Source organism: Triturus cristatus, chromosome 7, assembly GCF_964204655.1.
Source record: "Triturus cristatus chromosome 7, aTriCri1.1, whole genome shotgun sequence".
NCBI lineage: Eukaryota > Metazoa > Chordata > Amphibia > Caudata > Salamandridae > Triturus > Triturus cristatus.
In genome coordinates this window covers 707,907,750-707,934,368 of record NC_140590.1, presented here as the reverse complement: position 1 = coordinate 707,934,368, position 26,619 = coordinate 707,907,750, and the positions used below count along the sequence as shown (strand labels likewise).

Genomic DNA, 26,619 nt, shown 5'->3' with positions numbered 1-26,619 from the left:
GGCAGGAGTTAATGGAGGAGGGGGACTCGGCTGTACCTGGCCATATTACGAAATCAGTCTCTTTTCATGTAGACCTGCACAGCTGACATCTCTATTTCTAGACGCCTGCCGGTCTTGGCTCTTTCTGGTATTGCTTTCGGGTGCAGGTCCTGTTTAAGATTGCCCCGTTTCTTCTCATGGTAACACGCACACATAAAACATTTAAATAGTCGAAGAGATAAAACAAAAACAATAAAACAAACTACAACCAATGATCTCAGATTCTTTCGTGGGCAGGATTTGTTATCAGTTTATTTGTTAAAGAAACGATTACACATGAGAGCATGAATGGAAGGGACATACTTGGCCGAGAGCAGCTTTGGGTGTGACGTGTCTTCCTTCTGGACTCCACACAGCTGATCTATTTATTTTTTAAGTTGGCCTCAATTTCATCCTCTTCCCTACAATGTAGATTAAATGGCAACTTTTCTCACTGATAAAACAATGGTATTTGATTATTGTGCATTTTTACTGCTGTGCAGCCATGATTTCATTCATTTGCATCCCATGTAGGTATCACTCACGCCCATCTGTAGCAGTGGCGTCCAAAGTTTGGCCAACGTTTGTCCACGAGGGCAAGTGCCATGCTAGGTTTGCAGGCTAACCGTATGATATAGCTAAACGTGAAAATAATCTTAATGGCAGTCGTGTACATAAAGCGTGATTGAGTCCTCGTGGACCAACATTGGACACCTCTGAACTACCGTGGCTGGGAAGGGATCACAAGAAGTGTAGAGATTGGGGCCAAGGCCCTACCACCCCTTAGGGTCTCCGGCAAGCCTCCTCCTCCTGTGTTTGCCGGGGTGTGCTGCTGTCTGAGAGCGCAGAATGTATTATACAAATATACTACTAGTTGTACATCTAGACAAACTCACTGTCTCATCAAGACCAACACAAGAGCTGCTAATAGTAAACACTGCTGTGCTGAAGCAACAGACCTCGGGACCGTGGCTGTATCCATACGAGGGGTGTGGTGTGTGGGAACGTCATGGGTCCATCGTGGGAGAAGCAGGGGCTACTCTGCGGCTGCTTGCAGTCCAGCGGACTTTGCTGCAAACCCTGTGCATTCACCAATGTGTCTGCTGACGATTACAGATTAGTGTCCCTTCGCCCTTCCAGTTGTAGTAGCCCGCTCGACATGTCTGTATAGAATTATGTGATTCTGCGGCCTCGGTGTTTCCACACACTAATGGATGTACTGCACTTGCCACATAATCCAGCATCTGCTGAATAGTTCAGATTTTTCAACAAAAACATATTTCAGTTTCAAACGGATTAAAAGTTACTAATAGAGTGAAACGTGCTGTTGCAGAGTGGCAGGTTAACTGGTAAACGTGTAACTGCTCATTTCTGTGTTCAGATATAATTTACCCATGCAACTTTAATACGTGTTAAAATGACAACATAACAAAATAAACTGCCGTAGCACGTGCCGCATAATTTGCACATGAATTTGGTCCTCTACTGTCTCTTAATTCCAGTGGCATTTGTTATAAGCCACTCCACAGTAATGTGCCTCAATTGTTTAAAAGACGGTGTTTAATAAACTAATTCCCATGGTTTAAATATAAAGAGCAGAGGTTGTTTGATGTCATGTCTTGTAATGCGACTGGGTCGTGGGGTCAAAGGGCACATGATCTAATTTCCACCACCTTAATGATTTTTTGTCAACTAACTCCATTTGTTGGAAGAGTACCTAATTGTTAATTGGTATTTTTAAAATTAAAAAAACTAAACAGGTGGCTGTCCAAATTAATGAAGGGTGAGTAAGTGGGAGGGTAGCAAGGCTCACTCTTAAGAGGAACTGCTAGAGGAAAAGGTACAACTAGAGGAAAATGTAAAACTAGAGGAAAATGCAAAACAGGGACTCGGGCAGGGAGTCACTATTGTAACAGGTCGACAGATTTGCTGCACCACCTTCACTCTGCCATTTAAATGGTTTCCATCTTTCTTGTGATGTGAATGAGGGTTACACAACCTCTGCTCTCATTGTGAAGGTATCCTTTGTATGAATGTCAGTGAATGGTGGCACTGGTATTAGCTTGCCTCTCCCAAAATTGCTGCTCACCCATCCACATAGGTGCCTTCGAGGCTTCCTGCAGCTCAAAGCCACTCTTCTTCCTACTGAGCTGTAAAATGCGAGGGTACCTTTTAAAAAACGACTGAACTGAGCTACACCCATGGGAATTGGAATTAGAAGTGCAGCATTTGGACTCCCTATCATAGCTCCTCCGTTAACCAATCGGAGTTAGACGTTTCAAGTCCAAACGTACATGGATGCTTGGAAAAACGACCAGGATACCTTCATGGGAAATGGAGTGCTCTACCGATGACATAGCAAAGCATAGCGTAAAGCTAAGCACAGAGCTTGTCAAACTGAGTAACCGTAAAAAGCTATAAAAAAACGTTTTCAGTGAAAAATGCAGTTAGACTATAATTAGAGAGTACCTATTTTCAACACTACAACATACACCAGAGACTCCAGGGGAAGAACATTTCCCTTAAAAAGCACCTCTGAGGTTGTGGTGGTCTCAAAGATCCTTTTGTAGGACCTCGAGGATCTCTGCTGCTCTCCTTTCCAGTAGGACCCTGTAGATCCACAAACCCTTCCTCTGGAATCTTCTTTGCTTCCAACCTACTTTAAAGTCTAAACAGGAAGCACACTGGCTCACACAGAATCCTGCATATTTCTTGAGATTGCAAGTTTTTTGAAAGGATAATAGAGTTGGGGCATGGTCAATCCTACACTAAGATCACCTGCCCTGTGACTGACTCTCTCCCTTTCCAGGTTATTGTACTCTCTGGTTTCGGAAATCTATAGCTGTTCCTATAGGTCAGCCTTGCTCTTTTCACATCAGTATCAGATAGGCTAAATAAATGTGCGTATTCCTTAGCTCTAGAGCAGGGTTCTCCAACCTTTTCTGTACTAAGAGCTACTTATGTTCAATGAAACACATAGAGAGCTACAAATATAATTGGTGTTGGGTAATCTCCATTTTTAGGTCTCGCCTGATCCAGCGCATGCGCTGGTCTGGCGAGACTTTTAGTGAGGGCTTCAAAAAATGCTACCATGGCCGGCCTACAGCTTGCGTGCATGTGCACGGACGTGCACTTACGAGCAGAGGCTCATTAAGGGCATCGCTCGCCGTGCTTGATCGCGACCGCGATCACTTTCGCGCCTGCTTCTCACACCAGTATCTCTGCCACTGCTCACCTCCGCCTGCTGCCGACTGTGCCCACTGTGTGTGTACCCCTTGAAAAAGAGACTGCTCTGGAAATCCGCTTTCACTTTCATGTTTAATATGGAGTTTTCTGAATGTATCCTCCCCATCACACACCTTTGCTCATTTTAGCCCATGCATTGAATGAAAGCTACGGTATTTTTAATTGAATGTTTCATTTTTGTTATTTAAGTTAAACAAAGATGTGCCTAAACGTCTGTTCATCCCATTGCAATACTATTTACAGTTCATTTTTTCGTGGATTCATCCTGGTTAAGATGGCTCCAAGCATGGTATTGCTTGGTGTTTTGTGGCTAACATTTGTTATAATGAGCTAAATACCGCCATTCAGCGCACAAATGTCAACGTGTAACTTTTTAAGGGCTGGAATATTTAAATAGCTGTGCGGTGCAGGGGGAGGCAGACGGGCCCGGATAGTACTGAATCGGTGAGCCAGACATTGTCCTTCAGTGGAGCAGCTGCAGATTAAACCAGGCCTAGCGAGAGTGTGGGAAGCAGTGACCGGTGTGAGTACATGCGGTGAGCTCCCCCTGACACCCTATCTCCCGTCACTTTCTCTTCTAAGCCGCTATCACACTGTCACAATCTGTCCTTATTCTCCGTTCAATTATTCATTCTGTCACTGTATCCTTTTCCGACTACATTTCCCACTCTCCCGTGCCCTCTTTCTCACCCTACTCGTCTTTCCACCCTCCCACTATCTTCCCTTCCTTGTCCTCCTCTCTACTTAAATGTGTCACTTTATTTTGTTCAGTCACTCCATTTTCTGTCCCTCTTTCTTACTGTGTATGCATTTATTCCTGTAATTTTTTCTCGTGTCATTGTATACTCTCTCCATCACTGCGTCTTCCTCTCCGCCACTAAATCCAGCTGCCACTACTGTTTATCGCTCTATCTATGGCCACACTTTTCACCATTTTCACTCTTTCCCCGGTACTGTCTCTTCGTCTTCACCAGGATCCCTCTGTCCTTTAAGCGTGACCCCAGATGAATAGCAGTAGTATAGGTCAGTAGGAGCAGAAATGGTGATCTTGGGGCGTTTGTCCCACTCCCAATGGCAGTGCCTAATTTGAGGCCATTCACGCTATCTGGTAAGGCCCCCGCTGCCCTCCAGTAAACTGGAAATATTTAACAGTCCAGTTACAAATGATCACGCTGAGCTGCTGGTGTGGATTCTAGGCAGGGAGATCAGCGTTCAAGGGCATCTAGTACAGTGTCTGTTCAGACAGCATCGCCCCATGTGTTAACGGAGTTATCTCTTAAGAAGTCTGCATTACATCCGGAATGTAAGGGAACGGTTTAGCCCTGTCGCGGCACCTTCTAAGAAACAAGCATCGGCATAGCCAATAGGTCTCGCCTTTGGGACCTCATAAGTGTTTAGCTGTGCAACAGTTAGTGTTGTTGACCAAGGAAATTGTGCTGCATAAGTAAATACTTATAAGGTCCCAAAAGCGAGACCTATTGGCTATGCCAATGCTTATTTTATATGCTACTCATCGATAGCTGGAGAGCTATAGTAACTCACGAGCTACTGGCTGGAGACCCCTGCTCTAGCGGCTGCAGTGCAAGTGAATGTTCCCCCAGCAGCTGGTCCCATCTCTCTTTGTAGCTACTGTGTTCGTTGCGCGGCAGTAACGAGTGTTGACCAGCAGGTCTGCTAGAAATATACAAACATCTAGTATTACAGCTATTTGGAACATTCACTTTTATTTTCCCAGTTCTTGTGTGGAGCAGTGCTATTTTAAATAACTGGTGGCGTTGTCTGCGTGCATAAAGGACACACAGTGACCTATATGCAAACCTTTTAGTACAAGTAATGATTTTTGTGTAGCCTTTTCTTCAAGGAAAAGCACGAAAAGCATTTGCAAGCAAAGCGGCGAGGAAAGGGGTTTGATTTATTGCAAGCAAAGCGATTCGCTCCATACACAAACATGGCCCTATAGATTTGCCTCTTTTGGGTGTCTCAGAAGATGTCTGAATCGGGTAAGACAAATATATCGCCTACTTTCCAGAATCTTAAGGTGATTTACCTGAGCACACAGTGGCTTGCTCAGGATCACATTAAGTGACAGTGGGAGCACGGGACTCACAATCCTCTTGTGTTGAACCTAAACAATCCTTCACCCGCTGGACGGGGCCTTCTTGTCTGTACCTTCAGTGTTCCCTTCCATGTACCCATCTTGTGACATCTGTTTGTGAGGGGGAATGACACAGTATTTTTGATTTTGTCCATGGACAGTTCGCTTTCATAAGTCGTGTTTTTTATCCTACTCATACTACATTTCATTACAGAACAGGGGCAACATGGTGAGAGGTGGGCAGGCCCCGCCGGCCGGGATGCGTGCAGACTTTAGATGATGCCGTACTGCGCCAGTTCGTGCAGCTCCAGGTGGTTGAAGGCCTCCCAGGGGCAGATGACGGTGATATCTGAAGAGGAGACAGAAAAGGATGTTAGACTGAACACATAAGAAAGTAAACATCTGTTGCTATCAGACATAGCTTGACAGGCTCGACAGCTCTGCCCATGTTTATACCTGCTACAATGCCCTTGCATTTATTCCACGCAAGTTTGAATACAATTTGGGACACTTCTCACCATCCCCGCTGGGACCATACTCTCTTCCAGGCTACACCCATTGACCTTCTTCTAGGGCTAAGTCCTACAGAACATGACCCTTACTCCAGACGATGGTGTACTCATAGTCCATGCAGTGGTAACCGTGTCTACTGGGCGACTCTTCCAATGTATCTAATCCCCAGCATCCCTCTGGAGACTGATTCTCCTACCTTGCCAACCACATGACATAGAAGCAGCTTATAAGCTCCCAACAGACCAAGGCAGGCGCTCACAAAAGTTGCACAGTAGAACACGGTCCCACCTCTTTATCAATATCATTGCTTCTTTTATGTTTTTTGTTTGAACATTGGAGAGCAAAGTAGGGAATACTAAACATTATACTTGATTGCAAGATATTATGCCCTGGTTTAAATTTCCGAGTAAATTGCCAAGGTGAGCTCAGTGTATATAGAATACGCTATTGGATGCCGCACAACAGTGCCTCAGCAGCTTACAAATCGATGACTTGCCTTACATTACTTTTAAACTCCTCACTAGTTTTCATTGGTGGTTTTCCTATGTGGAAATTGAGTAATTCCAGATACCCAGTCTCTTTGGCGCCGGTAGGGCTGGGACAGAGCCAAGGGCAAGCCAACAAGCCAAGTAACTGACTATGCTCAGATTCACTAGCACCAACCTAATGAGGCATGAATTTACAGGCTTCCCTGATAATCCAGTTTACCTCCAGCCTTTGGTGCTAAATTTAAAGGTAATCCTACCAGCAAACTCTTCTTTGAACATCAACGTTAGGAGCTGGGATCTCCAGCCTATTTAGGGGTGAAATATGTTATGAGAATGATGCACACAAAGGAAAGCACGCCTGAACTAAAAACCGGCAGAGTGCAGTGTCTTAACAACCCATCTGAGCTCAATAGAAGCTTAAAATGCTCTGGCTTTGAAGGTTCGGAGGCTCTCCTATGAGCAAATTTTCCTCAAATAGTGCTATAGCTATAGAGGTGAGGAGGAACCCTTAGGGGAGACACATTAACTCATATTCCTCAACCAGTGCTAGAGGTATAGAAAAGAGGAAACAGCGGGGCACTCACTTGTGTCTGTGTGCCCCAAGGTGTGTTCTATATATTGTGTCAATGAGGTGTCCAGGAATGTGTATACACACACACACACACGCACGCACGCACACACGCACACACACACACGCACGCACGCACACACACACACACACACACACACGCACGCGCACGCACGCACACACACACACACACACAGTCACACACACCTCCCCCCCCAACCCCATAAGGTGCTGTAGACATTGAGGCAATGCGAGTACTGCCTGCCTCCCTTTCACCAATGCTAGACACTGAGCCAGCGAGTCATCTAGACGAGGACATCTTCCGGTGAGTATTCCTGATGCTGAGGCTTCACACCTGCACATTTTTTTAACAATAAGCTTTGCACCCTCGATGTAAGGTAGTGAAGCACGGGTTTCCGGCAGAATTTCTGAACACGAGTTGCAGACTGAAGCACTGGGAAGAGCAAAAGCAAAACAGAGGGGAACAGGAGACTTTCGTTAAGTCATTTTGAAAAAAAAAATGCTGTTTGTACTGGTAGGTCTTGTACCTGTTCCGAGTCCTTCCATCCCTGGGATGTCGTCTCCGAACCTGCAGCAACATGGAAGATAAGACACATATTAAGTCCGTTTTTCTGGACCTGATGTAACAATTAAAATAATTTTTCAAAGAGCCATCGAAATTAACACCATAAAATTATTAAAGACACATTTACATTCCATAAAGCGTTTTTTTCAATACAATGGGGACAGGAACGCCCACAATTCCCTGATAAACAAAGGATGTTTTTGTCGGCACAACAGAGTCACAGGCCTGTCATTAACATCCCCGTTTCCTCATAGGCCCAGTCTGCCCCTTGTCTGATAAAACGCACACACCGAGTTCCCTCTTCTTTTCCTTCTGCGTGCTTGCCTTAACCTCATCGACCCTCGTCCAGCCCCCTTTGAAGTCATGCCTGAAAGCGTCTCATTCGTTGTGGGTGGGTTAACCATGTGACGTGCGGATGCTCCTGACTGAGGCGATCCTCCCAGGTCTCAGCCCTTCCCAGGCAGCCTCTCTGTTCATCAGCTCTGAACTACCAGCCTCCTCCTAGGGTCTTTCTCCTGGCTCACCCGTACATGCTGCAGACATCTACTAGCCGCATCCTCTGTTTGGTATCGACTCGGGATGCAACACGTTTAATTAATATCTTTTTCTACAATTTTTAAAACTTTAAAACACCACAATAGTCTCATATTGTATATTCGCACCTGATAATGAACACAGTTTTTTTGTCGTAGTGTGTTATGTTATGGTAGAAGAACGTGGTATCTCAGCGCTTTCCAAGAATTAAGACAAAATAACCCATTAAAACAGCTAGATCTTCAAAAGTTTTTAAAAGCTGGCAAAGTCGGCAGGAGATCGATTATAGAATGGTCCTTCCCTCTTATTTTTCCACGCCCCATTTTTTATTTCCATTTTTTGTCTTTTCTCCTTCAGTCTCTGACACCTTGCTGATTCTTTCCCTTACATTTTCTAATCCCTTATCCCATTTTAGGTCTCGCCTGACCCAGCGCTTGCGCTGCTCTGGCGAGACTTTAAGTAAGGGCTTCAAAAAATGCTACCGCTGGCTACAGCTTGCATAGCATGTGCGCGGGCGCGTGCTTGAGCAGAGGCGCCATATGGCATTCCTCATGCTCATTAAGCGCATCACTCGCCGCGCGCTTGATCGCAAACGTGATCACTTTCGCGGCTGTGCGAGCACCACTCCCTTTATACTCTCCCTTGTTCTACGTGCTGTTGTGACACCCTTGAAACGAGACCAAGTTTAATTAGGTCCACAGATAAGGTATTATTTTTAATTAGGAAAATGTAATTTGCTTGGGAAGCATAACAATATAATAGCTACACCCCAAATGTTTAGTCCTCTCTCCCAGACCACTCTTTTGCTCCTGACTACTACGGATAGGATGTCATTATTTGCCAATTGTCACGTTCCTTGCCCGTGTTGGCATTCCGATCTCTCCCATATCTAATCCCACTGCTACCTAGACTGTACACTGACCTGCAGAGCTGCCTGCCAGGGAAGGCTTCTGATGAGGTGTATTCTTTGAAGCCTGATGAAGGCGGTCAATGTCAGTCTGGTGTTTTGTAAGCTTGCTGCTCACACTTCAGCAGCTGCACTGGAAGCGTTACACAAGACAGACACACTGAACTTTCTCCCATTGCTCGTCACCAAGCACCTTGACTACTCGATGCCACAGCCCGCCTCCCTTTTCACGGTGTCTGTGACCTGAAAAAGGACCTTAGCAATCGCTGCTAGAGCACGAGAGCATGGGCTGTACCTACCTTCTCTGCATTGCAACCACAAGCATGCTTGAAGCCTGTCTGACGGTGGGTTGTCTGCGACGAGTTCTCCTCTGCACCAGAAATGAAGCCTCTCCAGGATGCCAAAACATAGCTGGGCACATAAGAATCTGGCCTGATACTTTAATGCAACTGATTTGATCTTGCCCTGCAAGGCTGACGTCACTCTCAGTGTTATCCAGCTGCTTTCGGTCTCGAAGGTAAGGATCTATAGTTCTTTGATATTATGTGATATTATTGACACTTATATTGGGCACATGCACCCTTGTAGCCATCTGGTAATTTATCAGCATCTGAGCCCCTCCTTTTCCCCACGTTTCTCACATTATCTCACCTCTCTCCAGCCTTCGCTTTGCTATCATGTAGTTCATTCCCTCTTGCGCTCCCTCCTTTCCCATTTATCATTTCACTGCATTCTTTCCTGGACTTCTGCCTTCTTCTTCTCCATGAATCCACTAAGTTAAGAGTCCCCGTCTTTATGGTCAGCTTCCTTCCCACCTCTAAAGCTTTTCCCTTTAAAAATCGGTGTAATCTCTGGAATATTCGTTTCTGATTTCCGCCCCCCCATGGGTCTACAGAGGAAAGACCTTTAAATGACAAACAGTGTCTTATATTCAGCTCCATACATCGATTACTGATGGCTCTTTCTAAGATGATGATACTAGCACGCTGCCTAGATGTTCTGATGTACAGCGAGCTGACACCTCCCTGGTTAACTTGCGCTTTATGAAGTATGAAATAAATACACCTTATTTGGTATCACCTCACAGTGGCAGAGTCAGTCTGTTGCACCTCTAGTCTGCTGGAAGTTTATCATCACAGGTTGGATCCTGGTTCGCCTGGCCATGATGAGTTATGGGGCCCATTCTCTGGGAGGTGGGTGTTTCTTTATCATTGCACTAAGGTGTATGATTTCGGTGTTTAACTGCTGGGGCCTAAGTGCTGAAGCATCATCTATATCAACAATGGCAAAGTATGTGTTCTAAAGCCCATAACTCTCCTTTCACTCCCTGCACAAGTCTTCCGGGAGCAGCTGGAAGGAGAGCAGAGATCCAAACTCACACTTGAATCTCGACAAGTCTGTAAAGTATTTATTTTCTAATTTGCATTATGCACAAACATTGGTAAAGCCAATAGGCTTCACCTTTGGCCGGGACCTCATGGCTTTGCCAATGCTTTTAGGTGATACTGTACAGCATCGGGAAAAAGCATTATTTGATGATGCTGGACTGCATCGGCCAAAAAATAAAATAAAACAAGCATTGGCATAGCCAATAGGTCGCGCTTTTCGGACCTTATAAGTATTTAGTTATGCAGCACAATATCCTTGGTGCAACAACATCAACTGTTGCATGGCTAAACACTTACAAGGTCCCAAAGGCGAGACCTATTGGCTATACCAATGCTTGTTCTTTCTCTCTTTCTCCCCACTTTCCATTTTAGCCCCACCGTATCTCTTCCTCCTTTTCACCCACCCAATCCAGTGTTTTAGCAACCGCGTGTTGGGTCCTAACATCAGCAGGGAAATTGGTCCCCCTTTTACTGGGTTTGGTGGCAAAAAACGCTATTAACTGGGTGAAGTAGGTCCAGCAAACCCCGGGGCCTTGGTGCCACTGCACATGCTACACAATTAAAAGCTACACCCATGCCTTACTCTTTCTCTAGCTCTACCTCATTTCTCTTGTTATCTACCTTCGTCTGTCTTGCCCAATTTTCACTCTCCGTGTTTTTTCTTCTTACCCTGGCCTTTTCTCTTTCTGTCCCTCATTTGCCCTCACTTTGGCTTCCATTCTTCCATCTTGTATCTACACTGTTGTGTATTTGTGGAAGTGCTCTTCTAGGTCACTACTCCGTGCTCACTTCCTCCAAATGGACCACTCTCCAATTTACTGAGGGTTAGAATGCACATTAGCAAAGTAATCTCTGGGCTGGTTGGACAAACATTTTTTTATGTTTTGGCACATTGCCACCACTAGTTGAAGAGTATTAGAAAAGTACAAGAAACTAACTATGTGTCAGGAAGCAGCTGGATGCAGCACATACCAAAGTTTGCCGGAGGAGTGCTGCATTACTCTGACTGGACTGTGGAGTGTCCTTTCAAATGAATGGCAGCCTTTTGAGCCTCTTTATGCAAATTCTGCTTCACCATCTTGGAATGGTGTCCTTTCAAATAAATGGTGGCATTTTGAGCCTCTTTATGTAAATGCTGCTTCACCATCTTGGAATGGTAGTCTCCCCATTTTCTTATATAGTGAGGAAGGAGATGAACCCCTTGCAGTCCTCCTCTTTCAAGTGCATTCTGAAATGTGTAGCTGGAAATAACGTTGAGGTGGAGTTCCTCGTTTCGTGGCTTCATTGGCTATTAAAGGGTAGAATTCTTCATGCATAATCAAGAGGCAGGTTTTAAGGCATGGGCAAAGTGGGCAATTACCCAGGGCCCGCACCTTCCATGGGGTCCCGGGAACAGTGTTTTTTCTCCACCACTGTCTTTTTCTCTACTTCCACCTCTCCCTTTCTCTCTGCATACCTCTGCCACTTTCTCTCTCTGCCAGTGTCATCTTAAGGTTTCTTTTGGCCTTAGCCAAGATACATTTTAGTTGCTTTGATAAAACTCAGTTTCTGAACGTTTAAAATAGAATTCAATATTGTTTGTCACCATGCAGTCTTGAAATAGTAGAAAAGGGGTAATAAAAACTCAACATTGTTCTGTATCGCGGACCCCAAAATATGTCCTGACAATTGCCCTACAAATACTTAAGTTGACACTGGAGGCAGGAATGCTATAGTTTCCTGTCTGTTGTTTCTTATCTACGGATGTCACATTGGAGAGCAGCATGTAAGCCAAGAGCAGACCTGTTTACCTTAAACTCCATGCTTTTCATCCTTCTGGGCAGGTGAGGTTTGGGCCGTTAGTCATGCTATGTAATATGTGTGGCGCATCTTACCAGAGTTGGCACCCTCCTCCCGAAGTGCACCTGGCCCTTATGGGCATGCATGGACCTATCCTTGAGTCCTGATAAGGACTTCTCCTTTCTCTACTGCCATCAATACAAGACAGTTCCCTGCGATGCCTTCCTTTGGCCATCCCTCCACTTCCACCACTACTCCCCTTGGCTGACGCAGTGGTCCGACGTAGTACTCTTCCTGTCCCATGACTCCTCACCCTGCAGCTGTGCCTCCAATGGGATGAAGGCCATGTAAGTTAACCCTGGGCACCGCAAAGAATCAAGTTTAGAAAATAAATGTTCCCCAGCACAGATTGTATCTATTATTTTGGTCAGGGGAGATTGGACCATCAACATCTGCACAGCGGCACGGGAAATAGAGGCGAGGAAGGTGCTGCAGCACGCCCTGAACATCTGGAGAGATTTTAAGAACAAATTGGGTCGCAATGAGGATCTTTGTATTTCTTTCTCCTGCAGCCTTTTGTCTGTTCCTAGTTGGTCAATGGTTACGTTTAATTAACCCACAGAGAGACTGTCTTTACAAACACTGAGCTTTTATGAAGCTCGTCTCCCTTCAAATGTGTTCAGCTAAAAAGTAAGGACATTTTAGAACTTGAAGTTTGTTTACACTGGTATTCGGGGGAAGCTGAAAGCAAAATGTTTATGAGAAATGTCTTTTAAACTTTTTGCATTTCACAGTTGAAAAGGGACTTGCCGACAGCATCATTTCAAATATTTTAAATATATATAACCACAGTTTAACGTACAAATGACACACATGCCCCTTAATACTGGAGTGTGAGAAGAACAAATATTTTGGGTTGGTAGAAAAAAGCATATACAAGAGTTTCAGATTACCCCCAGGTCCCTCCGGACCTCGTCCCATTCATTACAAAGTGAAGATAACCATCTAACTGAAAATAAGAGCAGAATGCTGGGGACCCTAACCCTGCCCCTCCCACTGGGAGTACTGTTATGTTTCATATAGGTACCCTGATATAGGCCCGGGTAACATCATACCCTTTCACCTACATTACCTCCCCTACACTACACAGTAACAAGCCTTTTAGGATTGAACCTTTACCTAGTTCTAGTCCTGGGCGCCGAAGGAGGGTTTCCCTAAACAATAGCGGTCTATGACTTCATCTTTAGACTGACACAGTATGAATGAATATTCGTAATGGTTCTTGGAAACCAGGCTGGGGCTACACCCACCTGTACAATATCTATGTACAAGGTTCATCCCATATATCATCCTCAAACCCAACAATGGCTAATGCAAGAAACAAGGGACAAAGGAAACTTAGATACTTTCTGTATAAATACAGCACCTCTTGCTAGTGTTAGCTAGAGGGAACTGAGACTTCCAGGCCAACTGTCTAACAGTTGTCGCAGCACATATATTTTACACTAGAAGAACAACTGTGCAATAAATACTTTTTGTAAACACGCTCGACTGTTTCTTCTGTGTAACTCTCTGAGAGAAACTAAGTGAGCACGAGTGACTGAGCGAAAGGTAGTACATTGTTTCCACGATCCTGGAGGATCAGGGTTGTCATGGTCTAAGGTTGCCAGAAACTATTCTCTCCCCGATAAGAGGAGATTCTAGTGGCACTGTGAGCTAGCTAATGCAAACAGGCTAACATTCTCGGTGGGGGTGCTCAGAGTTAGTCTGCCACCAACCCTACAGATTATGTTATCCGAACGCGCAGGTCCTGCATGGGTACTATAGGAACTACATAAGCAGTACTTACCCAGCATTCCGCCTGTTCTTTTTGTCTGTCTGTCGACAGAAGTGGGACGAGGTGCAGGTGCTGCTCCTGCTGGGCTTGAGTGGCTTTCTTCTTTGGAACTCCCTGTCCGGCTGTCTGACTGTTGGGTCGGGGTGTCTGCTGACCTGCCTCCTGGCCTGCCGGGCTTGCCGGCCGGCCAGCCGGCTCTTTGCAGCTGGTGCGTCGGTCTCCGGGTCTCTTCCTGGTTGAGGGACGCTTCTTCCTGGGTCCTGGCCGGGTGGAATACGCGCCGCGGTTGCTTGTTTTTCCCTGAATGTCCGCCTGGCCCTGGCAGGGCTCCTGGTGGTGCATCTTGGGCCGGATGCGGGGGCTTGTTCGTGTCTCCCTACCCCCTGGGCAGTACCGCATAGCGGTGTCTGTTTTCCCCTTCTTTGCAGGGATCTCGCCTTCTCTATGTGGGGTTTATCTTCCTTTTTCACGATGGTTGGCTGGCCTTCTGGGTTATGTGTGGAGGTAAGCTAGGGTGCTGCACAAGTCTGCCATTGCCTGCGGTAAGACTTATCTAATTTGGCTGCCATCATAAACCTGTATGCATCGAACCTTGTACAACTTCTGTACTTTGTGACGAATAGTTTACCCAGAAATATATTACTCATGGGCCTCATGCCTGTGCGGCATGCGCTCTGCCTCTCGGCTGCTGCATGTCGCCTTTCTTGATTCGGCTGCATGGTTGGCGCAGTGCCCTGATGCTTGCCACTTACGTGCTGTGTGCTGCAGTCTTTTGGACACTCTCACAGCTTAGCTGTTGGCTGTGGGCTGGTCTTTGCTGCCCCTGGTGTGCCTGGTGCCCGGGCCAGTTACTCTTCCTGCCCTGGGTTGGTGGCTGGTGGTGTGCCTTGGGCTGGCTGGAGGGTGAGGGGCCCTGTTCGTGTCTCCTGTCTCCCTGGGTGAGTTCCATGTGGCGGTTGGCCTGTTTTGCTTCCTCTTTGTGTTGCTGGCGTTGTGGCTCTGTGTGGTGCTGGTCCCTGGGAGTCCGGGATTCGTGCCCCTGCTGTGTGGACCAGGCTATCTTTTCACTGGTGCTGTGTCCTGGTCGTTGGCACCTGGTCTCCTCTCTTCTCTGTGGTTCTCCCTGTTAGGAGTCCTCCTGGGAACCTGGTGCACTTGCTTTGCCTTGCGCCTGTTTTCCGCCTCTGGCCTTCCGCCCTGAGGATGCCTGGTTTTGTCTGGTTTCTGGCATTGGGCAGGGTCGGGCCTAGTTGTTGCCTGCTCTGGTGACCACTGGTTCCTTTCTGTGCTGGGCCTGCTCCGCTTGTCGTTTCTCGCCTGTTCGCGCTTCTGGGGTGGTCGATTCCTCCCTCGCATGCTCCATTGCGCATACTCTCCTGGGCCTGCTCTTGCCCACTGTTCTCTTCATAGGCTTGGTTCGCCCCTGGGTGGGTGCCTGTGTTTTCCTGCCTGGTTCTGCTGGGTTTCTTTGGCAGGTGTTGGGCTCCAGTTTTTTGTTGTCTTCCACCGTTGCTCCGGCGCTCCTCCTTCGTTTGCCCTTCTTGTGGCTGGCGGCCTTTCCGCCCTGTTTGCCCAGGGCTGTGTCTGGCCTTGTTCTTCCCTGTGTGGGGACCCTGGGATTGTGTGCTTTCGGGTCATTTCCCATTTTTATTCTTTGTCTGCCTGGGTCTGTTGCTCTGTGGCGCGGTCCTGAAGCTCTTGGGGTCCCCAGCCCCTCCTTTGCCTGGATTTGGTCCCCCTGCATTGCGCCACTGTGGGTGTTCTTCTTTCTTTTCCCCTTGTGTTGTTGGCGGTCCGGGGTTTGTCTCCGGTTGCTCCTGGTCTGCCAGTTTGTGACTGGTTTGGCTTGGCCTCTGGCGGTGCCTTATTGGTGTCTCTGCCTCTTCTTTTATCTGTGGCTTTGCCTGGTTTGGGCCAGGTTGTGGCCTGGTGGGGTGTCTGCTTGGGTTTCCGGGGGCTGTGTTCTCTGTGTTGCCCAGGCGCTTGCTTGCAGCACTCCTGGGCTGCCTGGTGGGGCTGTGTTTGGGGCTGGCTGGGCTGTGGGGTTTGAGCCGGCTCTGGGGTGGGTTTTGCCTTGCGTCCCCCACCCCTTTTCTTGATGTCGGTGTCCTGGCTTGTGTGCTCTCCACCTGTTCGGTGGTTGGTCCCTCTGCTGTCGGGTCCCAGTACTTGCTGGTATGGGGTGTTCCTGCTGTTGTGGCCTCGTGGTTCGGGCTGGGCCTTTCTTTGCCTGTCCTCCTGCGCCTGTCTTCCCAGCGTGCCCCGGGTTTTGCTACCGGCGTGGGTGTCTGTCAGTCGGCGTGTTCCTGCCCTCTCCCCCACTCCGTCAGGTGCGGTCCCATGGTGTTTTGTCTTGCAGCTTTGGGGGCCTGCCTGCCTTGCTGTTGGTTGTCCGGAGTCTGATGATGGGGTTCAGGCGGGGTCTTGTGCCTTTGGCTTCTTTGCTCCCTCCGGTTCTCGGTCTGTTGTCTCTCTGCCAGCGGCTCTCTTTTTCTTTGGCTTTTGCCTCCGTCTTGTTGTCGTTCAGACTGCTGCGCAGTCCGGCGGTTCTGTGCCGGGGGTCTCGGTTGGCCTTCCTGCCCTTTGCTTTGGCCTGTGCTCTGCGTTGGCTTCTCCTGGGTGCGGGTTGGGTCACCAGACCCTCCTGCCCGGGCGAGTTGCTTGGCTTTTGCCCTTGCTTCCTGGATGCTTTTGCCCTCTGCTGCTCTGGTTGTGGCTGGTTTCTTGCCCTCTGCCCTGTTTTTCCCCCTTGTTCCTGCCTGCCCTTGGTGCATGCTGGGCCTTGGAGTTTGTGTGCCTGTGCCGTCTGTTTGGCTTCTGCCCTAGCTTCTGTTGCCTCTCTGGCTTGGCTAGTTTGGGGGTTTGTTTTCTCTCCCCTCGGGGTTGGATGTTTTGGGGTTGTGGCCGTTGGCCCTGTCCCGCCCCTTCTGCTCCTGTGCGCGTTCCGGGTGGTTTGGTCACCGGCCTGTCTGTTGTTGGTCTGGCTGTCTGCCTGGTCTCTTTGGGGGCGTCTCTGGCTTGTTCTTCTGCCGTTTCTGTTTGCCCTGGTGGCCTTGGGGGTTGGCCTTGCCTGCCCCTGCTGCTCTGTCATTTTGTGTCGGGCCCTGGTTTTGTTGGTGGCCTTGTTCCCTCGTGGGGTGTTTGGCCTCCTGGGGTTCTGGTCTCTGGCTCTTCGCCTGTCCTTTTCGGTTTGGTTGAGGTCTGGCTGTCTGGTCCTCCTGGTTGGTCTTTCGTTCTTTTGGATGCTGGTTCTGTTGGGTTCTTGGGCCTGCTCCCTTCTGGCTCTGTGGGCCTTGTGGGGCGGCCTTCCGGGGGTTGCCTTCCTGTTTCCCTGGCTTTCTTCTGTGTGCCTTGGCCTTTGCTGGATCTTGACCTGTCCCTGGGCTCTCGCTTTGGCACCCCCCCCCAGGCTGGGTGCTTGGTGGTGGTTGTATGGTGGCTCTGGTGGTTGGTGCTGGCCGTTCTTTCCTGGGGCCTGGCCCTCCTCTGTGGGGTTTCGGGGGCTCTGCCCTCTGGGCTCTCTGGGGGCCGGGTAGTTCTGATTGAGGGGGCTGGTGCCTGGCTGGTGCTTCCCTCCTTCCTGGTTTGGTGTGGGTGGTCCTGCCTTTGGGTGGTCCTTTGGGTTTGTGCCTGTGCCCTGTTGGTTGGCCATGGCTTCTTTTGCATTCTCGGGTGTGGCTTCTTGGTGGTGCTGGGCTTGTCAGCCTTTTTGTCCGGAGGGCGTCATTGGCCGTGTCCTTGGGGCTTCGTTTTCTCTGGTCCGCTGCGGCCCTGGGTGTTGGTTGCTTTGGCACCTGTTTTCCTTGTGGGGCTGTGCCTTTGGGGTCTCTTTGGGGGGGGCCTCCTTTTTGGCTTCCTTTGGCCTGGTCGCCCTTTGGCGTGTTCTCCCCCGCCTGGTGGGTTGGGGTTTCCCTTTGGTTGGTCTGGATGCTCTGTTTCCGTTTTCTCTGGTGGCCTGCCCCCATGCTGTCACCTTCTGTTTTCCTTCGTCCCGCTTTCCAGTCCTTGGTTGTGTCCCTGCTGGCCTGTTCTGGCTTGCTGGCCAGTTGGGCCTTTGGGGGTTTTCTTCTTTGTATGGCCTTCTCGCTGTCCTTTGGTTGTGGGCAGCCTCTGTTGTTTTTTGTTTTGTTTGGCGTGTTCCCCCCCCTTCCACGCTGGGGGTGGGCTCCTGGTGTGTGCTGGAGGGTTGTCCTCTTCTTCTAGTTGGTCATCTCCTGTTTGTGTTGGTGGGTGCGTCCCTGCTTTGGTGGCGTGCTTTCCTGTCTGGGTGCTCTGCCTGTTGTTTCTTGTGGCTCTCCCTTTGCTTCCCTTGGGTTGCTGCCTTTGGGGTGGTTTCCGGGGAGTGCTTGTTGGTTTTGGAAGGCCAGGTTTCTGCTTTGGTATTCTCCACTTTGTAATGAATGGGACGAGGACAGGAGGGACCTGGGGGCAATGCTCTATTACTTGCTGGTAATCTTCATTACACCGGGTCCCGTTGTCCTCGTCCCATTCATATGCCCCGCCCTCCTTCCTGGATGTCCGGCTTTCCTGTTGAGGACTTGGTTGTTCAGGCGGAATGCTGGGTAAGTACTGCTTATGTACTCCCGGTGGGAGGGGCAGGGTTAGGGTCCCCAGCATTCCTCTGTTCTTTTTTTTTGTCGGGAGATGGTTATCTCCACTTTGTAATGAATGAGACGAGGACAACGAGACCCGTAGTAATTAAGATTACCGGCAAGTAATAGAGCATTACTTCTTGTGATGTGTGATTAGTTGTGATTAGTTGTTGTTGTTTGAAACAGCTCTTTTTCATTTGAAACTGGCACACTTGCAGACGCAGAAAGCAGTGTATTGTATGACTCAATATGCAGGTCTAATTGTATGTTATGCAATGCCACCAGATTTTCAGTTGCATTACTCGTGTTTTACTCTGAGGCTTTGTTGGACATGTGTGGAAGGAGCATGAACCCATGAACCTTGTAAGCTACGATACTATTAATTAGCAATCAATTTCCAATTGTAAGTCCAATATGAACTATGTACATTTACATACACTATGCTTCCAAAGAATTATGGGGCATATCATCAAGGGCCGGAGTTAAAATTATCGCCGCTTTTGTGTCCATTTTTGGACGAAAAGCGGCGATAACTTTATCGCCCTATCAGCATGGACACGCTAATGCGTGAATCCATGCTTTAGCGCCCATTTTCTCTTCGCCTCGCCTCGCATCGCTAATGAGATGCGACGTAGGCGTTCCCGTGAGAAATACAGCGAACATAATCGCTAACGAAGGATCTCCCTATCAACAAGGGAATCTCTAACCGGCCTAGCGACTTTAAAAGTAGCGCTAACAGGCTATATCGTAATCCTGCGATATTGCCCCTTATCGCCGCTATTGCTGGGATTCCTATCGCCTCGGTGATGCACCTTGCTGATAGTGCGCTCACCGGGTGATAGTATCCGGCGATAGGCGGCGTTATTATTGTGCACGCTAAACATTGCCAGCGATAATTATCGCTGGCCGTTGATGCTATGACCCTAAGCTATTTAAAAGGAGCTCTAAGTCTGTCTACATACTGACAAGAGCAGAGCTATGAATTACGCTAGTTTTTGTTTTGTTAATCAGAAAGAGAGTTATTTGTGACTCTTGGACATACATGTGGCACAGTTTGAGGCTTCGGACTTTACCAGCGCATCTGTGTATGCCCAAGAATAGAGTGATTAGTGACTCAGGGTATTATTAAGGCTAAAGCTGTAGTATTTATTTTTGAACAAAAAACACATTACACTCTCACCCTGCAAAAATGGCCATTTTATCTGAGCATATGTAAGAACAAGCAATATCTAAAACACACTTTATTAAACAATTTTAAAGAATAGACCACACAAAATTAGCTGCTAATAGATAACAAGAATGGCCTGTTGAGAGTCATGTTGTACAAAATCACTAAAGTGTTTTTGATTAGCTAATTACAACAAGAGTGTACTTTTATTGGACCATATTCTGAAGAAAAAAGCTTGTAACCAAGTAACCCGTGTGCATGCTGTAGGGTCTATAATGTGAGGGGCATTGTTCCATAGCAGAATACTTTGCTTTGCTACATAGATATTTATATAAACATCAGCGCAATCACCTGTGACTCTATTCCTCACACTCCTGGATTTTCATGATAAACATTCTTAAATTTAACTATTACCTTGATGATTTTACAACCCTGTTCCATTTATGATATTCTTGCTCTGCTATATGCATGTCTAAATACCAATAACTGAATATTCTGGTCATCCTTTTCATTGACATAGCACTGCTTTGGGGTATTTTTAATTCTTGGAGCACCACAGTTGTGATAGCTTCTTCCTTTTTTGTGTTTTGGACCATAGCACAATATGTCTCATGGTCATTATGTATCACTTCCTTGCATTTATGATAAACATTTCAAAAGCTGTGACTCACGTGGAACAAGTTTGACTGTTAATTATAATTCTGTAGTGCATTATTGATTTCATCAGGGCACAGCATATATGTGAGTAACCTATAGAAGCTTTTTGAGCTGCAAAAGGCTACTATATCAGGGTAGTGATGTAAAGTTTGAAGCACTTGAATAATTCACTAGGTCCATATCAGACCATTTTGTTTTGGAAATGTATTTTATTGGTGTTTTAGTGGTCTAGATGCAACCAGAAGTTCAGTGCAAAAGAAAACAAAAAAAGCCACGCCAGCCCCACCAAGGTCATCAACCAATGACATCAGGTCCATGCCTGCAACGCATCCTACATTTACATCATGTCATCCAAAGTACAACATATCTAACAAAAACAACAAATCTAGATGAGTCTAACCTCACAGAGATCACCACTAACGTACATTCAGGTTGTGTTGAGTGTCAACTTGGGGAAAAGTGCAAGAGGAATGACCTTCCCTATTCATCCTGGCAGTCGCCCCATATCTTTCCCCACTTCTTAGGGCAGCCTCTGCCCTCATAGATTGACTTTTTCATCCCCATGCACCAGTCCTCACCCCGCCTAATGTGTGAATGTTGTTTCTCATTGGCATTTCTATGCCTTGTGCCACCGCAAATCCTATGTGGTAAAAGATCCACTTTTATTGTGGTAGATGTGACTCTTCTATGATGCCTAGTAATGCAGTCTGTGGGGTCATCATGCACTGCTATTCGGAATGTATGGATCTGGTCACATTTCCTTGTACCCACCTCACATTTGCATCTAAGGTATGTTGGATTGCGTAAGAGTCCCATTGAGTGTACTTGGGACCGGTGGTAGACTATTTTATGGAGCTAGAACTCTAATAGGTATCCCACATCCAGAAATACTGTAAAAGACTAATGTCTTATGATTATCACCCTACTTTCTGGAAAAACGAGTAGTTTATTTTGTTAGACTTCACCCACTCTGTTAATGGAGGGCTTCATCATCGGGTCTACTTCTGGTCTCTAAAAACCAGGATGGGTTTGACTGTATTTCAGGGAGCACTTTAGATATGATTTCAGTAAGCCTTATATTCATGAAATCTTTGTTGCATGTTGTTTGTCTCTTTTATATAGAAAGGTCGACAGAAAGTATATGCTGGGGCATTGTTTTTGTCCTGATGAAAGCCATGGACCCTAAGAAGCCATCACTTTGAGTGTTGAAACATGTCAACAGTAGGGTACTAGGGCCATTATACCCCCACCATACCCCCACATTTGTTTTTAATCATACATGAACAACCAATATTAAAGGAATACACCCCGGCTGGAATCATATCTAAAGTGCTCCCTGGAATAGGATTGAGCCCATCCTGGTTTTTAGGACCAGAATGAGACCCGTTGAGGAAGAAACTACTCATTTTTCTAGAAAGTAGGGTGATACTCTTAAGACATCAGTCTTTTCAAATATCTCTGGGTGTGGGATGCCCATCAATGTTCTAGTATCAAATAGGGAGAGTGTATCCCCTATCCATAGAAACTTCTCGCACCCCTCCCCCGAGGGATGGTCTGGTTTTCACCCAACTGGGTTATTGGATCGTGGATTATTTTATGTAGTGGTAGTAGGTATTTATTGAGCGCATATATCACCCTTAGGTCTCATAGCGCTTCGCAAAACACAGGAAACTAGGAAGAGGCAAGACCAGGGGTTAAAATAGCCATATTTTAAGAACTTTACGGAATTATTTTGGTCAGTTTCCAGGCGTAGCCGTAACGGCAATGAGTTCCATAGCTCAAGTGCAGTTTTAGAAAAGGACCTGTCACCATTTTTAACAGTGTGAACCTTGGGGATCGTTAAGAGATGTTTGTTGGACGAGCGGAGGGTTCGCACTGGCTGATGTTTGGTCAGTTTCTTTGCTAAATAGGCAGGCCCCTTATTGTTCAAGGTTTTGTGTACCAAGCAACATAGTTTAAAGGTGACCCTCTTTCTTATAGGTAGCCAGTGGAGGGTCTTCAGGCTGGGAGCCGATGGTGAGCGTGGGGGAAGATTCAAGACCAGTCTCTCTGCGTGTTCTGCAGCACTTGAAGCTTAGACAGGAGTCTTTCATTTATGGATGCGAACAGTGCATTGCCATAGTCCAAGCGATTGATGATTAGTCGCTGCACAAGGGGCATCCGGGAGCAGAGGGGAATCCATTTAAAGATTTTCCTGAGGGAGTGCATTAAGCCATAGCTGGTGAGGACCACGGAGTTGATGTGGTTAGTCATAGAAAGTTTATTGTCCATAATGACTCCCAGATTTCGGACTGCTGTTTTGGGCAGTGGGCAAGGCCCTATGGAGGAAGGCCACCAGTCAGTGGTCCATATGTGCTGCGCGTCTCCAAAGAGCATGATTTCTGACTTGCTCGCGTTGAGCAGTAAGTGATTAGTTGACATCCATTCATTAACCGATGACATGCACAGTTTAAATCTACGTTGTGTGTCAGTGGGATCTGGATCAAGAGTGATCAACAATTGCGTGTCATTGGCGTAGGAAACTGTATCAAAGCCATAGGCTCTGATTATTTTGGCCAGAGGCGACATGTAAAGGTTAAAGAGTGTGGGACTCAAAATTGATCCCTGGGGAACTCCCTTGTCAATGGGTTGGCTTTTGGAGCAGAAACCCCCTATTTGTACCTTAGTGGACCGTCCCGTCAAGTAGCTCTTGAGCCATTGCAGTGCCGGGCCCTCGACACCAAACTCCCATAGACGCTCCAAGAGGATGCCATGAGAGATGGTGTCGAAGGCAGCCAACAAGTCGAGCAGGATAAGGATGGCGGACTGTCTGGCATCAAGAGAGAGCCTGATGTTATCGATGATTTCGACCAGAGCCGTCTCGGTGCTATGATAAGACCAGAAGCCTGATTGAGATGAGTCTAACATGTTGTTACTTTCTAAGTATATGGACAGTTGGTGGTTAACTGCCGCTTCCATTACTTTGCCAAACAGAGGTAGGAGAGAGATTGGTCTGTAATTGGCGAGTTGTTTGGGGTCAGCTGTTGGCTTTTTCAGAATAGGTCTGACAACAGCTTCCTTCCAGTGTGCGGGTACAGTGGATTGTGAAAGTGAAAGATTCAAGATATAGGTTAGGTTAGAGGTGAGTGCTGTGCCAATTTTGGTTAGGATCTGGGTCGACGCGGGATCAGTTGGCGAGCCGGATTTCACCCTACTTAGTATGGCTGAAGTGTCTTCCTCTGTTAGTTTCCTAAATTCTTTAAGAGAGTTGGTGTTCCGAGGGAGGGTTTCATCTGATCTATGCGGGGTATTTATAACTTGGGGGAAGAGTTTGTAGATATCATTTATCTTGTTTACAAAGAAAGCTGAGAGGGAATCCACCCACTCCTGCGAGGCAGTATTTGTCGGTATACCGGAGGGGGGTTAGTGAATTCCTTCACAATCTTGTATAGTTCCTTATAGGAATTGGAGGCTTGACCGATACTGCCTCTTAGGTAGGATTTTTTGGCCATGGCTATGTAATCCATGTATCGGTGGTGTAGGGTTTTATACTGATGCCTATCCATTGTGCTTTTAGTCAGTCTCCATTTGCGTTCTGCCTTCCTGACAGCGAGTTTAACACTTTTTAAGTCCGGAGTGAACCAGGGGGACAGTTTTTACGGGCAATTAGTTTTCTTCTTCGGGGCAATTATCTCTAAGGATGTGACAATTGCAGTCTCAAAATTTATAGCTGCCTTGTTAACATTAGTCATTTCAGAGGGGGAGAGGGGGACAAAGGTTGTAGAGAATGATTCAAGGTTTATCTTGTTCCATGACCTGCTTAGCTTCTGTTCTTTCTTTGGACCTGGTTGGGTTACTAATTGGCCCATATGAAAACTTATTAAGTGGTGGTCGGACCATAGGATAGGGAGAGTTTGGTTGACCTTTATATGGAGCACATTCAGTTGTATAAGTCTGAAACTCTTCTCAAACCATCTTATGTTCTATTATGTTATGTTAAAAATACTTGTAGAGCGCACGTATACTGATTGGTTTCATGGTGCTTAATCTAGGATGTGCTGGAGCCTTGTTGATCTATCATAGGGATTAATCATAGGCTTGAGTAAATAGCCAGGTCTTGAGAAGTCTGCGGAATGTAATGAGGTCCGTGCATGCTCTAAGGTTTGGTGGAAGGGAATTCCAAAATGTAGGTGCCAGCACTGCAAATCTGCAGCCACCTTGTCTCTTCAGTTTGTAAGAAGGTGTGATTAGAAGGTTCATATAAGATGAACGCATGTTGTGAACAGGAATGTGCCTTTGAATAAGGTTGGAGATTAATTTTGGGCTTGGGCCATACAAGGACTTAAAAATCAAGCAACCCACTTTAAAAGCTGATCGTTGTGAGATAGGGAGCCAATGTAACTTCCTCATAAGGGGGGAAACGTGTTGCCATCTAGGTTACTGGAAGATCAATCTAGCGGCCTGGTTCTACACTAGTTGCAGTCTCCTGATTAGATACAATGGGATGCCAAAGTATAGGGAGTTGGCATAATCTAAATGAGAAATCACCATGGCTAAAACAGACTGGATTAGTGCTTCTCTAGTAAGGAGTCTGCTGATCTTCCTTATTTTTCTTAGCTCATGAAGGCAGGTCGAAGTAACCAAAGCACTTTGGGTTTTCATAGAGAGGTCATTGTTAATTATCGCCCCAAGGCTTTTAGTTGAGGAAGATGGACTGGGGGAAGCACCCAACTCGGTTGGCCAGAACTGCGGGTTCCAAGGATTCTGAGTACCTCCTATCAGGATAATTGTAGTCTTATCCGAGTTGAGTTTCAACTGGTTGCTGTACATCCAGTCCCGGATGTGCAGCATGGTGGTTTGGAATTGTAGCACAGATTCAGGAGAATTATTAGTTGCTAATATTAGCTGTAAATCGTCCGCATAATTAAATGTACACACCTTCCTTTCTTTTAAAGACTGAATTAGTGGTAGAAGATAAAGGTTGAACAGATGGGGAGATAACGAGGAGCCCTGGGGTACTCCCCAAGTTACGATCCTTTTGGATGCTGTGAACTGGGATAGGCGGACTGACTGGGAATGGTCTTCCAGGAACGACCCTATCCATCTGAGAGCTGAACCCTGAAGACCAGCGGCTCAGACACAATCGATCAGAATGCCATGATCAACCGTGCAAAATGCCGCAGACAGGTCCAACAGCACCAAGGCCTGGGGGGATCCTTTATCTGTTTCATTCCAGAGTGTATCCAGGACAGTCAGTGTGACTGCCTCTGTTGAGTGAGCTGGACGAAATCCTGCTTGGCGGGGATTGAGAAATTCCGACTGTTCCATGAAGGCACATAAGCATTTTGCCACATGGGATTCAAGTACCTTGGCCAGGTAAGGGAGCAGCGAGATTGGGCGATAATTAGTCAATGTCTCAGGGTCAGCCCCTGGTTTCTTTAGAAAGGGGACAGTGATAGCTTCTTTAAAAGCTCCCGGGACGATACCCTGAGCCAATGACTCATTTAAGAGGGAGAGGGTGAGCTTAGGAAGTAGAGAAAAAACCTCTTATGAGGTGGGCAGCTGTCAGTCGGAGACCCTGGTTTTACTTTGGACAAAAGGTCCAGAAAGTCTAGGCTGTCTATCGCCGGGAACTGCTCAAGAGAGTGGGGATTTTTCACCATGGTTGAGGGTGCCTTGAAGGTGCTGCACTTTAAGATACTGTCCTTGATTTAAATGATTTTATCTCTGAAAAAGCTGTTGAGAGAGTTAAAATCAAAAGACAATTAATACCTGGCCCTTCTGAAAGTATGTCAAGTAAAAGGGCAACTCAGTAGACCCTTGCGAGCTTGGGTATAAATTATGTTAAGTGGTATAGGGCAAACAAGGGATACGTTTATTGAAAACAATTTTTGAAAGCAAATGAACTTAGTTGGCCCAATAGCGACAGTGGAGAATTAATCCCAACACAACTCTGCATGTAAATAATGGGGTAATTAATCTTGAAGAAAAGGCTTACAAACATTTTGATTTGGTGAAAGATCCTTAAATTCAATATAAATATTTTGAGGGTACAAATCCTTAAATTCCATATAAACATTCATCTTGTAAAGCAAGTCAAAGTAGTGAAATCAAAGATTAATGTCTGTACAGTCCACTCTGTTTGATATCAATATCTTCTTGATGCCAAGCCAAGCACCTCCCACGTGAAATTATTGGACCTTCACCCTTGAATTCTTTTTGGGGTGAAGATATTGATAATAAATAGAGTGGACTGTGCAGACA

General features: G+C 46.7%; 1 protein-coding gene across 2 annotated transcripts in view; it reads right to left on the bottom strand.

Moving 5' to 3' along the window:
- Positions 1-277: 277 nt before the first annotated feature.
- The window catches only part of PDE6G (phosphodiesterase 6G), a 239,416-nt gene continuing 213,074 nt past the window's right edge, over positions 278-26,619 (bottom strand). For both annotated transcript variants that reach the window (XM_085617370.1, XM_085617371.1), the window contains exons 3-4: positions 7,477-7,517; positions 278-5,708 (exon numbers count right to left, since the gene is read on the bottom strand). In XM_085617370.1, the coding sequence (XP_085473496.1) occupies positions 5,632-5,708; positions 7,477-7,517 (118 nt within the window). In that variant the 3' untranslated portion in view covers positions 278-5,631. The remainder of the gene's footprint in view (positions 5,709-7,476; positions 7,518-26,619) is intronic.